Source organism: Phoca vitulina, unplaced genomic scaffold, assembly GCF_004348235.1.
Source record: "Phoca vitulina isolate PV1807 unplaced genomic scaffold, GSC_HSeal_1.0 scaffold9, whole genome shotgun sequence".
Taxonomy (NCBI): domain Eukaryota; kingdom Metazoa; phylum Chordata; class Mammalia; order Carnivora; family Phocidae; genus Phoca; species Phoca vitulina.
The window spans coordinates 17,212,449-17,228,495 of NW_022589712.1; the positions used below are offsets into that span (position 1 = coordinate 17,212,449).

At 47.7% G+C, this 16,047-nt stretch overlaps 1 protein-coding gene across 3 annotated transcripts in view; it reads right to left on the reverse strand.

Annotated features, from left to right (window-relative positions):
- The window catches only part of UST (uronyl 2-sulfotransferase), a 326,823-nt gene that overhangs the window by 120,527 nt on the left and 190,249 nt on the right, over positions 1-16,047 (reverse strand). For all 3 annotated transcript variants that reach the window (XM_032407698.1, XM_032407696.1, XM_032407697.1), the window contains exon 5: positions 14,192-14,345. In XM_032407698.1, coding sequence (XP_032263589.1) covers positions 14,192-14,345 — 154 coding nt within the window. The remainder of the gene's footprint in view (positions 1-14,191; positions 14,346-16,047) is intronic.

Consider the following 16,047-nt stretch of genomic DNA (forward strand, 5'->3'; position numbering starts at 1 on the left):
AGCAGGTAAGTTTCAGATAAATCAAAGATTTTAATTTAAATAATATGAATTATAATAAAAACCCTGGAAGACACCATGGAGAATTTTTTTTTTTTTAATCGCTTCAGGGTGAAGAAAGTCTTTCTAAGTGTAGCATACAACTTAGAAATGGCGTTTTACACCATGTTATTTACTTTCTTGCTCAAGAAGCTTGGTGCTCCTGCCTTCTGTGATGAATTCTAAAGTCCTTCCTCTGATTTTCAAGACTCTCACTGATTTGTGCCAATCCAACTTTGACTTCTTGCTTTCCCGAATAAATGCTAATCAAACCATGCTTCTTGCATCCTCTTCTCAGAACTGGCTCATTCTCATGTCCTTTTTTCCCATACTATGTACTGATTAACCTATCCCCTCTCTATTGGTTTGTGATGCTTTTATCTATTGAAGTTTTTTTTTTATTTTTTTTTAAAGATTTTTTTAAAATTTATTTGACAGAGAGAGACACAGCGAGAGAGGGAACATAAGCAGGGGGAGTGGGAGAGGGAGAAGCAGGCTTCCCGCCGAGCAGGGAGCCCGATGCGGGGCTTGATCCTAGGACCCTGGGATCATGACCTGAGCCGAAGGCAGACGCTTAACGACTGAGCCACCCAGGTGCCCCATCTATTGAAGTTTTTTATTGACATGATTGTTGATTCACATGCAGTTGTGATGCATATTGATTAAACAATAATGATAATATTATAATATTATTGATAGGTATAAAATCCCTTACATCTAGGGAGCAGAAAGACCTGGAAGAGTTGTAAGCAGGGGAATGATGATGTCAGATTTGCACACTGGATGTTATGACTATGGATTGGGAGAAGATGAACCAGAGACAGGTTGATTGAGCCCATGAGGCTTTTGCAGATATCCAGATGAGAAATGATGGGGGTTTACTGAATGACCCCTGATGGAGGCTGATCCGAAGGAAGTCAAGGAGGAAGAACCAACAGGCTTGGCAGGGGAACTGGACACTCTTGCACCCCACCTCCCATCCTCATGGCCACTTTTTACTATAGCCATTGCAGTAGCCACAGATTCACACAAGAGCAACTCTGCCTCGGCAGCTCGACACATCCCTTGCTTTCTGTTCTCAGTGCTACGCCCACAGGAACCCACCTGGCACTCACGTGTGCAGAGCCCAGATATGAGGGAGTTAAGGGGCAAACTGGACAACAAAGGATGAAATCAGTGGGTAAATGCTCCCCTTGTTCTTCCCCAACCACTCCTTGGTTTCCAAAGGAGTGACCAACGTGAGGACACACCCTTATACTGGCCTTCCTTGTACTGGCCTTCCCTGTTTCCCTCTCCAGTACCTCATGCCTATTCCCTGGATCTTTGTCCAAATTCCCACACCCTTCACCCAAGCCCTTGCCTCAGGCTCTGCTTTCACAAGGACTGCAGACTAAGTTGGTGGCTAATTGCGCATGGGTTGGGGGGTCAGGGGAAGAAAGCAGGCAGGGATGACTCCAGAGTTCCTTGTCTGGGTGAATGGAAAGATAGGAGTATCACTCACTAATAGTGGAATACGGGGTTTCTTTGTGTGTGGTAGAGGCAGGAAGTAGGAACAGATGCCCGTCTTACTACAGCTTGCTGTCTTGCCATCACAGTGCCTGGCACATTGTAGGTGTTCAAAATGTGCTGAAGTTTCACATGCAAGTGGAGAAGAGAGACAAACTCCTTGTACATTTGTATCTGTTATTAAGTATGTACTGAAAGTTAAGTTGGGTTTTGGCCACAGAGCTGTGATGGGTGCTAAGATTAAAAGAGGAGATTATGTCCTATCACCTAGTCCATTTTTAACTAAAATTACAGTTTAGTTTAAAATATAAGACATATACAACCATGAAATAATTAGAAGGAATTAAGAAGCAATACACATTAGTAAGTAAAAAAATAAATATAATCCACACCAAGTAATAATTCCTGGGGAGATAAGGATCAGCAGCCATCAAAGTTGGTTGAGGTTAATCTTATTGTCTTGGATTAGGTCACCTTTCTAATCTCACATGGTTCTTGTTAACAGTGGTCAGCTAGAGGGGCGCCTGGGTGGCTCAGTTGGTTAAGTGACTGCCTCGGCTCAGGTCATGATGCTGGAGTCCCAGGATCGAGTCCCGCATCGGGCTCCCTGCTCGGCAGGGAGTCTGCTTCTCCCTCTGACCCTCCCCCGTCTCATGTTCTCTCTCTCTATCTCATTCTCTCTCTCAAATAAATAAATAAAATCTTAAAAAAAAAAAAATAGTGGTCAGCTAGAGAATGTCATAATTAATATCTGAGATTTTATCATCATCAAAGATTCCTCCATCTCTTGTTGAAATTGATAACTTTCCGGGGTGCCTGGGTGGTTCAGTCAGTTAAGTGTCTGCCTTGGGCTCAGGTCATGATCTCAGGGTCCTGGGATCGAGCCCCGTGGCGGGCTCCCTGCTCAGCGGGGAGTCTGCTTCTCCCTCTCCTCTGCCCCTCCCCCCTGCTTGCACTCTGTCTCTTGCTTTCTCTCTCAAATGAATAAATACAATTCTTAAAAAAAAAATTGATAGCCTTCTTTTATACATCTGCTGATTCTTTAACAAGGCTCATCCAAGAGGTGAGTTTATTTCAAAACCTGGATGTGAGTGTTTAGAACTCTGCAGGTGGCAGAGGGGCAGTCATCTTACTATAAATTCCTATCAGTGTTACTTCCTCTTTAATGCAAAAGGAGATGAGTATAGAAACACTGAGCTGAATGTCGATACAACTCCATTGTCTTTTTACTTTGTCAAAGAAAATGCAGAGCCATTTTTAAAAAGCTTTCTTTGTCACGAAGTTGAGTAGGCTTTGGTTAATGTTCTTTCATTCAACCACGAATATATTCATGAGCTTAGGGTCAGAGAAAAAGTGGTCTGTGCCTACAGGTTGCACAATTTTATCGCCAGTTCACTCGCCAACTGTCCCATTCATTCCTGGCTGCGTTCCTAGAAGATCAATGCAAATATCATGTGGGATAAGATCAAACTTCCTATTAAATTCCCATCAAGTCACATTTGCTGGTATCAGTTCTACTCTGTCTGGGACCCTCATTAGTCAATCATAAAAGGGAACTGAAGTAGTTTGTTAAGTGTGTTCTGCAAAACTAATTAGAGCTAAGACCATCACAATTTCCAGGCATGAGTATTTATTCTATAACTTTTCCAGGCATTTAAATTTTTAATATTTGGAGGTGAGTTTCACCTTCCTGTTGCATTTCAGGAGATCAACCATCTGTCATACCTGCTTCTACTGAAGATGGCCCTGAAGCTCCAAGGCACTTAGCATGCTCTTGACTCCCCACTCCTCAGTCCCCATCTAGCTACCTCTTTTTTGTTTCTAAGATTTATTTATTTGAGAGAGAGAGAGAGAGAGCGTGCGCATGCGTGCTTGAGCGCAGGGGGGAGGGGCAGAGAGGGAGAGAGAGTCTCAGGCTGACTCCGTGCTGAGTGTGAAGCCTGACGCAGGGCTTGATCTCACAACCCTGAGATCATGACCTGAGCCAAAACCAAGAGCCAGACGCAGCCACCTCTTTTTAAGAATATACTCATGCTAACATCTACATTGTGCCCCATGCTTAGAAAGAGGGCCTGGATATGGTGCCAAATGGTCAGCCAGGCCATCTTCTTAGTTTCTATCCTCCTTGCAGTCAAAAGTATTTGTCCTTCTATTTCCAGACATTAGAGGGCCAGGCCCTGCAGCTAACAAATTCTGGGGCTTGTTTTGAGTGAGCCCAAGCAAAGCGAGCATTTTTCCAATTATGCACCATCTAATTCAATTTACATTTATTAGAAAAAATGCCAGCTATTTCATGTTAGTATTGACATTTTCATAAGTACTTGCGATTAGGATTCAAGCTGAGATTCCAATAAATCTCTTAGATGTTTTACACTTTTACTCTTCCTGTCTGTCTTCAGACTTTGCAAAGTATTTTTAAGAACACGTTTGGAGGTCATCCCGCCTTTGGGGAATTTATGCTGTGTTTGGGAAACAAAGGGGCAGAGGAAAAAATATTACAATTTGGCAAAGCAAATTGAGGACAACGATAGAGGTGTGCTGGGTTCTGAAAAACAAATGCAGGGTACGAAATTCTAAATTTTAACACAGATCAACTGAGCCGTTAGTTTTTTTACTTTATAATAAAACTTCACCCCATAACTCCTTTGAATAGCAAGCACCGTGAGGGCGCATTATTTTAAAGAACACTTAAAGCGTCGTTCTGCATTTAAAGTGTAGTTCTATTAACCCATGTCTTTTTACTTAGCATGTATATGTATTTGTACAAACTGGCTGGCATTTAAAGAGTGATACATGTTTCTTTGAAGAAGTGGCAGTGGAGATGTCCTCCTGATAAAATATTTTATTCATCAGAGTGCTCACTCTCTGTTTTACTGCCTAAAGCAGGGCTCTGCAAAGTGAGATCTTAAATGTACATAGAATTTACTCTTTGGCTTCTGTATAATAAATATTACCCACTTCGATTTAGAAGAAAGTCTGACAACACATGCACAAGCATACATAAATACAACAAACCTTGCACTATACCATCAGACTTCTTTAATGACATTTATTTGCACATGCCAGTTCAAAGCCTTACAAGTAGGCACATTTCTGAGGGGAAGGCAAATATAGCTTTTTCCAAATGGGCGGAGGATACAGAAAGTAAGACTCTAGAAGATACTCAGGAGGTGCGTCTCTCAGCGAGAACAGCTCCTGCTAATACAGCCCAGAATAGGTGGATGTGCTGTTATCCTTCCATAGTTCTCAACCTTAGCTACATGTTGGCATCACTTCCAGAGCTTTCAACAAATCCCAAAGCCCAGGCTGCACTCCAGATCAATTAAGCCAGCACTGCTGGGTGTGGGAGGCAGGCATCAGTGGTTTTTAAAGCCCCCCAGGTGATTCCAATGCGTGGCCAGGCTGAGAACCATCACCTTTGTGAATCTGAGCCAACTGGCCCAGCAGGGGTGCAGAGCTGAGCCCCCAGCGCAGAGACAGCTGCAGGGGCCGCTGACTCACAGTGAGGGGTGGGGTCGGGAGCAGATGAGCTCAGCTGACAGGTGGCCAGCGGATGCACCTGGCTGTGCTTGGGCAGCCCCTGGGTTTGATGCTCCTGTTGGGACCTTCCATCAGGAAAGCATGCTGCTTCCCCGGCTCAGGGCCATCTGGAGAATTGCTTCATCCGTCCCAAAGCTCCTCACCTCCCTAAACCCTCTGCTCCAGCCAAGCTGTGCAGTTCACCAAAGAGCAAGCTTCAGGCTCTCAGGCTTTTGCACAGACACTCCACTCCTCTGGTCCTCTTGACCCTTACTCCTGCCTTAATCTACGTCCATCCTTGAAGACTGAGCTCCCACCTGGGCTAGGAAGCCTCCCCCCAAGGACCCCGACTCTCCCTGATTATCTTCCTCACCTGAATTCTGCCTCTGCCTCTGCATTATTCTTTTGCTAATTAAACACATCCCAGCCAGTGACAATTTCTGTGCTGCTGCACTGAGCTATTACCTCTCTCCTTGCTGGCGGTAAGGTTTTCAAGCTTGGTTCTTCTGTTGCTAGCCAGGCAGTTAACAACTGGAAGGACAGTGAGGAGTTTTACACTTGTTTGTAAATGCTCCTCCATCACCACCCCTGCTCCAAACTGGACTGCTCCTTGTGCGTGGTCAGTACTCCGTAATACTCTCTCGCTCCTTGATTTACCTCTCAATTAGATCTGTGCACTTAACCTTGAACTAACTGGTCTACCTGCATATGCTTGGAGTCCTTCTCTGTTTTGTATTTTGTAGCCTCTTTTTTTTTTCAAAATGCGAAAGTTTTAGGATCCCATGTAAACATGCCTCCCTTGCTCTAAATCCTGAGTGTCTTCCCAGTGCTCTTTAACAGGGCCTGACCCCTGCTTGCCCACATTACTGGACTCAGCTTTCTCTTTCCTCCCTGTGCTCACACTGCTCCAGCTTCCCTCGTTCTCCCCCTCAGCTTACTGTGCTCCCTCCTGCCACAGGACCATTGCAAGTGTTGGTTCCTATATCTGGATGTTCTTCTCCTCTTTCCCTTCAGGTCTTATTTCAACCATCATTTCTCTGACCTCCAGACATGCCCAGTGTCCCATTCTATGCCTGGATGGTGACACGTCTCTGCATTATAGGATGTGATGCAGTTACTACTTCACATGCATTTGTGTGGTTTGGGGATTAATGCCCGTCTCACTTATAGGACTCTGAGCTCTATGAGGATAGACACAGAGTCTATTTTTGCTCAATATTTTATCTCCAGTTTCTATTATTGTGCCTGACATACAGAAAGTACTATCAATGTTTATTGAATAATGAATGATGAATGAACAGATAGATGGACGGATGGGTGAGTCACCAGCAGTAGGAGAAACCACCAAAATGTATGACTGGACTCTTGGTTTTGCAGACCAGAAGCAAGGAGGCTATCGTTTGGTGCCACAGCATGGCAGCATGCCGTAGGGCAAAGCAGATGTGAGCCCCCACCTATGGATGGGATGAGTCGCGTTTTAAATGTTTATCAAGCTCACATCACCTCCACAGTCCCCTCAGGACCTGCAGTCCTTGGCGACTCTGTAACAGGCAGAATAATAGGCCCTGAAGATGTCCATACCGTAATCCCTGGGACCTGTGAGTATGGTATCTTACATAGCAAAAAAGGACTCTGTGGATGCAATTAAGATTAGAGTCCTTGAGATGGGGAGATTATTCTGGATTCTCTGGGTGAGCGCAATATAATCACATGAACCCTTCAAAGTGAAGAACCCTCCTCAGCTGGGTTAAAGGAATGAGGTGGGAGGAGGAAGAGAGATTTACAGCAGGTGAGGGACCCGACTCACCACTGGTTGCCTTGAAGGCGGACAAAGGGGATCACATTTGAAGGAACATAGATGCCTCTAGAAAATGGGCATGGTGCTCATTGGATCACTAGCAAGAAAAGGGGATCTCAATCCTACAACCACAGGATATGGATTCTGTCCACCCCAAATGAACTAGGAAGTGAGTCTTCCCTTTGAACCTCCAAAATGGAATGCAGCCCTGCCAACACCTTGATTTTAGCCTAGTGAGATCTGTCAGACTTCTGACCCACAGAAATGTAACATCCGAAATTTCTGTTGTTGAAGCCGCTAAGTGGGTGGTAAATTGTCACAGCGGCAATGGGAAGCTAATGTACTGGCTCCATCCTGCCCCCCCCCCCCATCTGACGACCCCCTTGACCAGAGCAGAGAGGAGACTTGGGTCAGGGGCAGCCAAAGATGACGTAGGACGCGACCAGACGGAGTGACCAACTGGACAAATCAGGGTCACTCAGGGCCTGGGATGTGAGCGAAAGAGAAACACCAGGCACTACTGTGGGAATAGCGGACGAGGCCGGTGACCCTGCGGAGAGGAGAGCAAGCGGCTGATCAGGGAGCTGGCAACCCCTGGGCAGCTTGGCGCCGACATAACGTGGTGGCTAGACCTTGCTCCAATTCTGAGCCCCTCCTAGTCTCCCTCTGTGAGTCTCCCTCTGGCCTCCACTCTGCCCCTTGCCCTTCCCACGGGCCGGGCTCTGCATGGCACCTCCTGGCCTTTGCTGGCCATGGCCGTCCTTCTGTCCTCATCACCAGACACATCTTCGTAATTACTCTCACGTTTCTGCTCCCCCGGCCCCTGTCCCGAGGCAACCCGGGTGGATCTGAGTTCTTTGTAACCCACGTGGCCTAATGCAACTGCCTCGCGTTCGGAGGTTGACCCTCTCCACGTAGCCTCTCAGGGCTGGCGTTCTGAGCCTGTAAAAGGGGGCCGAGGGGTGGACGCTCATACCTACCCCAGGGGGTGCTGGAGGATGAGTGAGCTAACCCATGACACCACGTGCAGGGCGGGGGCTATTTGGTGGCATCTCGAGCAGCAGCTGGGGGTTTTCTGCTGGCCCCTCCCAAGGCTCCTAGCCAGCCTTTTCTCCAAGACCCATCCTTGTTTTCAACTCTCCCGCCTCTCTTCCTCCTGCGCTCACCATGGCTGTTTTTTTTTGTTTTTTTAAGATTTTGTTTATTTATTTGGCAGAGAGAGACACAGCGAGAGAGGGAACACAAGCAGGGGGAGTGGGAGAGGGAGAAGCAGGCTTCCAGCGGAGCAGGGAGCCCGATGCGGGGCTCGATCCCAGGACCCGGGGATCATGACCTGAGCCGAAGGCAGACGCTTAACGACTGAGCCACCCAGGCGCCCCAACAGCATCGTCTGTTTGCTGGCGGCTCCCGGGGGCACTCCACGTACTGCTGAACCCCGCACGTGGCTTGGGCTCTAATAGTGCCTGGGACCGCTCTTGACACACCTCAGGACAAACGGGTTTCAAGAACACTTCTCTCGAGCGGGGACTCCTGTGTCCTCTGGGCGGCTCCGACGGCACGTGAGAGCCTTTGGTCCCGCACACCTTTCCTCCCCGTGCCTCAGGGGCCGACGGTGTGCTGCTTCTGTGCTTACAGCCCTGTGCCCGCAGCTGCTTAGGTTTCCAAGCAAATAAACACGGGACAGATCTATGCCAGTGGGCTGGGATCAGAACGTGTCCTCAGCTGTTGGGAACACAAAGAGAAGCAGTTTCCTTAGAAACAGATTCCCGGGGGAAGGGGCCTAGGGGGGCCATTTGAGACCTTGGCGGAGGTGGACCTCACGGTTCAGGACACGGCCCAGCGCGGCCTGAGCCGCATGAGAACAGGAGCCCCTGTCTGCAGGAGAAATAGTCTCTTTAGGTCTTGGGGAGCCACGAAGAGAGCCAGGGGAATGAAAGCACCGATGCTAAAACATGTTTTGGAGATTTTCAGCCATCAGAGCGCTTCTGTGTAGAATGCTTAGTTTATTCTCCCAACAACCCTGTGATACAGGCAAAGGGGGGCAAGATGTCCCCATCGTACAGATGAGAAAAGTTAAGGTTCACAGAGGCTAAATCACTGGCTAGGTCACCCAGCAAGGCTGCTATCTCCAGCCACAATCGTAAGCCAAATCTGAACTAGTTGGAGACGGAGTATTACTTTTCTACTTTTAAAAATTTGGAGAACATATTTATCAAAATACTTAAAAAGCAGATCATCCAAATCCCTTATTTGTTTTCTTTTGTTAAGGAAAAGGATGCTTTAGAGACAGAGGCAAAGCCTGAGGTTTCATTCACAGGACAGCCTCAGCTGGTCAGGACAGAGTGGAAATTTCCAGAAGTGAGTATTTCAGATATACATTTCCAAAGCTAAAGGACGTTCAGAGTCCAAAACTTTCAAGCAGATTAAAATGCATAGCTTTCTGAAAACCTTTGCTGACGCTGGCCAGTTTTCAGACTTCTCCAGAATCCAATGGGGCCAACATGATTCACTGAATTCTTTATGAATTAAGAAGCTGTAAATTATGCATCTTTTTTTTTTTAAACATGCATTACTTTCCCTGTTTTACAGCCAAGCCGAATAAACACTATCACAGAGGCAGTTTCCTCTCTGGGAAAATCTCCTCCTCTCCCGGCTCCTCAAATGGAGGATCCTCTCGTGGAAGGGTCGCCTAGTGCATTTGCAATAAGTTTGAGTCAGGAGGCCAACTTGACATTCTTGGGAGTTTGAAAGTGCAAACTGGTATCTCCACAGAACATTTTACCATGAAACTTCCTAGGGCCAGGTTTTAGGCAAACAGCAAGCAGAAATCGCACACATATAACTGAGTGGAAATGCCAGGGCAAGAAATCCATTTGCAGGGAAATTCAGCAACTGGAAAAGGGAGTGGCTTCTGCAGGCCTGAGATGCTCTCCCTCGCTTGTCAATCACAATAGTTGCTTTTCATTAGCAGCCTTCATTCTTTCATTAACGATGTCCCCGGTGCCAGGTATCTCCTTGCCTTGGAAATAAAGGAGCCTGGACTCCAGCTGGAGAAGAGTCTCCTGTGCTGGGATGTACCGAGTGAGCCCGTGCTCAGCTCTGGCTCACCTTATGATTCTAAAACCAAAAACGAAGGCAGCCACCTCTGCCCTGGGCAGCCAAGTTTCTGGATCTGGACAAAGAGAAATGAGCCCAAGAGAAGTGCCTTTTCACAGCATGGCTGCTAGAAGTTGAATTTGTATCCGTTCTAGCAATAATTTATTTTAAAATTATTTTTTGGTGAATACAAGTGAAGCATGGTTTGGAAATAGAAACTTCTAGAAAATCTAATTGCTTCCAGAAAATATGGGAACTAGCTATAAGATGCTTGAATATTTGGGGGGGAAAAAAAACGTTATAACAGCTGTGTCTTTGTAAAGATGTGTCAGACAAAATGATTTTGCTCAAAAAGCATAGGACTTGGCCCAGCCCAGTCCTCTTCTCCCTTTACTATGCAGGAAGTAAAACATCAGGTCCCAGCGATCCAACAATATAGTCGTGGAGCTGAGGCCAGGCTTCTACTCCTGGCGGGGCCTCTGACCCACCCCTAGACCCAGGCCCCATTCCTACGCCTGTGAAACAAGAGTTTCCTCGTGCTCTCCAGGGTCCCTGCACATCCTAGGATCCCTTTACCCTTTTCCACTTTCTTCCAAACCACCCAGCATCACAAGATGATATTATTTCACCCGCTCGGCAGGCTCAGAGGCCCTGGCCCTCTCTCAGCTGTATGCTAAGCAGCGCTGCAAGGCTCAGGGCCAGGAGCAGAACTGCCTGATTTTTGGCAACTGGATAAAGCAAGTGGCTTTGAGCGCTGAGATCTGGAATCATGTGGGTACACCAGTAGCCCACTTTCGGGCCAGCCCCCGTGACTCTGTGTGTGTGCAGTGTTCGGGGAGGGGCCTTATCACGCTGCCCCGCAGGGGTGGCCTGCCCCGCCGGCCTCCTCGGGTGTGGGGTCCCCCTGTGCACCCCCTCTCAGGCCCTCGCCCCCAGCGGAGGGCCTCGCAGAGGGGCCAGCAGTCTCCTCACAGCTGCCCTACACCCCACCGAGACACAAACAACACCCTCTTTTGAGTCAAACAACTGACCACCTGGGCTTGCCAAAATGAGGACAGGCTCTGAAAGGGGGCAGTTTTATTTCAAGGGTTTAATGGACCAAGGAGATGAAATAAAAAGTTTCAGCTATTAAAAAAAAAAAAAAAAGGCAAAAGACTGTCTTCTTTCCAAATAAACAAACTATCCTTTGAACAATTAAAGATTCTAACCGGGTCAGGCTGGGGCCAGGTCATGAAGGAGTCACGTGTCCCTTGGGCTCCCCTCTCTATTCCAGGCTCCCCTGATTTCTCCTTCTGCTGTTTTGGGTAACCCAGTGTTCTCCTGCTGGGGCCCTGCCAAGGAATGACATGAGCTCATCGGACGTAGGCCCTTCCCAGGACACGGTGCTTACACTGGGAAAAGGGGCCCCTGCAAATCTCTAAGGGTAGAATTCCAGGCTGGGAAATTTCCCCAGAATCTCTCAAATCACACCATAAAAGCAGCTCCCTGCCCTTCAAACATAGAAGATTTGCCTCAACTAGCAGCTTTCAATAACTCTGTGGGTTTGTTTTTTTTTTTTTTTAATTTAAACCATGATTTTTTTCTCTCCCTTTTACAACTTCTCTGGTGAATGATTACGACTTACTGTGTGTGTGAACGTGTGAAGACTTATGTTATCAGCAATGATTTCCAGGTTGGCAAAAACATGGCAAGGTAGAAAAACCTAGAGAACTGCCCTCAACTTCCATATTAATATGTGTTTGTTTTTTAGTAAGTAGAATGCTATTTAGGCCTCCAATATTTCAGCCCCTCTTCTGGGTGCCAGGGACATAGATGGAACTCTGATCCTATCCTGTCCTGAAAGAGCTTATAGAATGTTGGGAGGACAGGAGAGAAGTTAAGACAAGACCTTACCCAGAAAAATAACATCACGAGCACAGAACTTTGTGAGAGCACAAAGGAAGAACATCAGGACCTCCCTGCATAGCTGTGTAGCTTGTGCACTGCGTAACTCTGGGGTCACCATCCCACAAACTCCATTTTCAATAGAGCCGTGCGGACACTTTGAGTGTCAGGAGCCTTGTGAGACTTGCAGGGAAAGCATCCAGGGATCTGCCAGACATAGGTCTAGAGCCGGAGGGAGGTCCTGACCCCTAGAAAGATGGTGGAGAACTGCTGAGAATGTCTGAAGGCTGATGGGATAACATATCCCCTGCTGGGATTTCTTCCTCACAGAGATTCCGGAGAAAGAATCACTGATTAAGGTGTGTTGGCTTTGGGGTCACTCAGGTTATTTCTCAGCTCACTTAGAGAAAGTAGAGTGACTCACTGGGCTATACATGATCTGTTGTCTCCAAGCCTGACTTCTCTGAATTCTCCTCCTGCCACTCTCCAGGCCCCACCCCTCACTCTGCACCAGCCACACTGTTCTCCCTGCTGATCTCTGAACGAACCACAAGGTCACGAACTGCAGGGGCCCCATGAAAGAAAAGGCTGGTTTTCTCCCCTTTGCTTCTTTTCCTGCTCCCATTCTTGCTAGGACCTGCCCCCGCTCCCTACACATGCCTTACCTTCATGTATGTCCTCCCTGCAAGGGACAAAGGGATGATGACATCTTTGGAGTTTTCCAGCACAAAAGATGGTATCTAAGGAGTGAACAGGCAGAGGCACCACGTGCCTATTGCAGACCCCTGGCGCTAGGTACCTCCATGCCAGGACCACTGGCTTCGGGGAATGAGCGACTGATGAAGGACCCCTGGACCCTGTCCTTGTTCCGACCAGTTCCTGGAGGTCTGAGACGACACATGCACCAGACCATAATTACCAATAAAAACCCCAGACTCTAAGCAAAGACAAGACTCCCTCTTTCCTTTCCAAGTCTCCCGGATGCTCCATCTAGATCTCTTTCCCTACAGATCTTCAATAAAGTCTGCTTTCACCTCCTGCTGGCTCGCATTTGATTTCCATCTTGCGTCAAGCCAAGGACCCTCTTGGCTGGTCCTGCGGGACTTCTGCTCTGGGTCCTGGGACCTGGCCTGCCTGCATCACTGGTAAGGGGTTCTGTACTCTGAAAACGTATTTGTTGCTGAGAAAAAAATATGTAGCCATATTCATAACACATAGTTTAAAGAAAAAGATTAGAGTTTTTGCCATCAAAATTTCAAAAAAAGCGTAAGAGCCGCTTTAAAAATATTTCATTAAAGCATTAGGTAGTTGAATAAATCCTGAATGGTGAGGGAAGAGGCTTAGCTTCTGGTCTTGGCCCATCTGTGAGTGAGTTGTTTTGCACAAGATAAGACAAAACCTTCGTGCATCTCAGTTTTCTCAACTGCACTCGTGGATTTTAAGACATGAAAGTGACATCATCCAAAATGCTCCCATCCTCCAAACACATACTCTTATTACATTTTTAAAAAATAAGAGAAGTTTGGTCATTGGCTGGACCTGGGAGTAACGACACTCGTCCTTAGCTACAAGGACGCTCTGTGGCCTTGGCAGGAGTGGGCTCAGGCTCTGCGCCACTGTCCTGCCCTGGAGACAGAGGTGCACGGACCCCTCTTTACTCAGCAAGCTTTTGCCAGTCTAGGTCACAAGCAGGTGAGAAATGTACTTTGGCTCTGGTGTTGGCGGAAAGATGCATCACTCGGCCCTCCGTTTTTTGTTCCCAACTCTGCACTATGGAAACAGCTAGTGGGGTCAAAGTTCACATCCCCATGGAGCTGAGGGTCCCCAGACAAGGTCCAGAAAGATCAGATAGTTTTTGCCAAGACGGCCTGACTCTGTCGTGCCGTGGTGGCAAGAACCCGGACTTGACATCAGATGACCTGTAAACAGTCAGGCTTGTGTCCCCACATCGTTTATGGAATTGCAGGGTCTCCTCTGAAAACACCCCTCTCTCACAGGAAGACACTTTGTGACCCTCTCAGAGAGACTCTTAAACACATCTAAATGCCAACAGCACCTGTCAGGATCCTCTAGGAAAGGTTGTTTCTTCTCTAGGATCTAAAACCTAGCACTAAAGACAAACCGCAAAAAACAAGATTAGAAAGTCATTTGAGAAGATGTTCATCAGGATCTGGGTCATCTGGGACAATTAGCCTTTCACTGGCAAAAACTTCATCCCCAAGGAGGGTGCCATGGAAATGCCATGGAAATGCCACGGGGATGCCATGGGGAAGGAGAAGGAGAGCTTCCCGGCCTCCAGGGGCGCGCCCGGGGCAGGGGAGGGACCGCTTCTGCCGATGCGACAGGACTTACCAGGTAGCGCTCCTCCTGCCTCATGCTGGGGGTGCGGATCATGTGATTCTGTTCCCCTCTCCAGTCTCCAAATCGACGGAAAAAATAGTTAGATAAAAACCGGTTGACGGGGTCTCTAATGATGTTGATGTAGACAGGCTGGTCTCCTCCAAACCTAACACACACACACAAACACGGAGCTGGTTACAACCCGTCACTTCTGGAGGAAAATAAAGCCCACGTAGACACTGTTTCCCCTCTAGGTCATATACTATCATGAGAGGACCCCCATCCACTAAGGTCCCAGTGAACAATGTCATCGGCAAGGAGCGTTTCCCGATGGGTATTTTCCTATGTGCAGAAGTGTCTGCAGGTACCTGCTGGGAGGTTGGGAGGACTGTGGTGGGGCTCTATGCAAACAACTGGATTTGTCAGCAGGGAGGTGTAGACATTGTCTTGTTTTCTCACTAGGCTGTGGGCTCCGGGGGGCGGGGGCATGCTGGGTTGGGTTTTGTATTCCCAGGGTCTGGTACAGGCACACTGGCAGGTGGTTGGCCCTCACAGAATGTTTGATAAATTCTGATTCCCTCGCTGGGTGAGACGGTGCTTTATTCTACATTCTGATTCGAACAGTCTCAGGTAAGGTGCTCTCCAGGAAGTGGGTAATATCAGCCAACATTTATTAAACACACACAACATTTATAAAGTCACTTTGTTGTAAACACCTTTTGTGACCAACTCACAGAAGCCTCACAACATCTCCGTGGGGTAGAAACCATAATCATCCCCATTTACACCGGGGCCTGAGTAGTTCGTGGCTGAGCCAGGCTACGAACCCAGGCAGGCTGGCTCCAGAAGCTGTGCTCTGAACCATGGAGACAAGATTCCAGAGTTGAGAAAAGTAATAATGTAAGGGACATTGTGAACACAGCAGAAATCAATATAATTATCCCCAAGTGATGGCGAGTGGTTTTAGATAAAAATAAAACAAATATCTAGGTGTTCCATTTTAATGCCTTCCACAAAGGGACTGGACAAATGCTCTGAATGCCAGCCCGAGGGCAAGGCCTTCCCAAGGCAAAATGATGAGGTCGGCTGACTTGTTCTTAAGGATTCCTCCCCTTTCTCTTCAACCCGCTTGAAAACAGTAACCCCGAGAAGACTGGGAGAACACTCCAGGCTCTGCAAAGAGGTCTTGCTCTGAAGGACCCACAGGGCTCCTTTTACCTTGTGACCCCCATGACCTTCTGATGAGGATGCCTGGACCTTTTACCAGGGGTCAGAAGGAGTTCAGAGAAAACAAATGGACATGAGCCTCCCCCTTCTCTTCAGTTGGCAGACTCGGTCACCTTTCAAAACCCAGCCCAGAATCAGTCACATCCCTGAGCAGGTCAGTCCCATGCTGTGTCCGTCCCTGTCTCCGGCACTGTGCGTCCAGGTCTGCCTCTCCCATCAGACTGCCTCCTGGAGCAGGGAATGAGGTCACTTAGCACAGCGCATGGCACAGAGTAGGTGCTCAACCCATGAAGACGTGACTGCCTGGGTGTATGCTTCTAAGCTGGTAAGTTTCTGTTGCTATCACAGGGCTCTGCTGTAGAGGAAAGTCGACATAACAAGCCACTGATCCTTTTTTGTGTATTAATGCACATAACGTTGTCCTCGGTTTATCTGCATTTTGAAAGCGAACCTTCAGAGAGAAGAATCCAAAGGTACAAAAAGAAATGACTCTCCAGGGGTGGAATTTCGGGCACCAAGTTGCATGAATGACATTCTGGACTCCTGGACGACTCCACCTTGGAAAACACGCTGCTCATGAGTAAGGCTAGCCGTGCCAGTACGATCTTGTCAGCGCCCAGATGTACGCAGGTGACATCCAT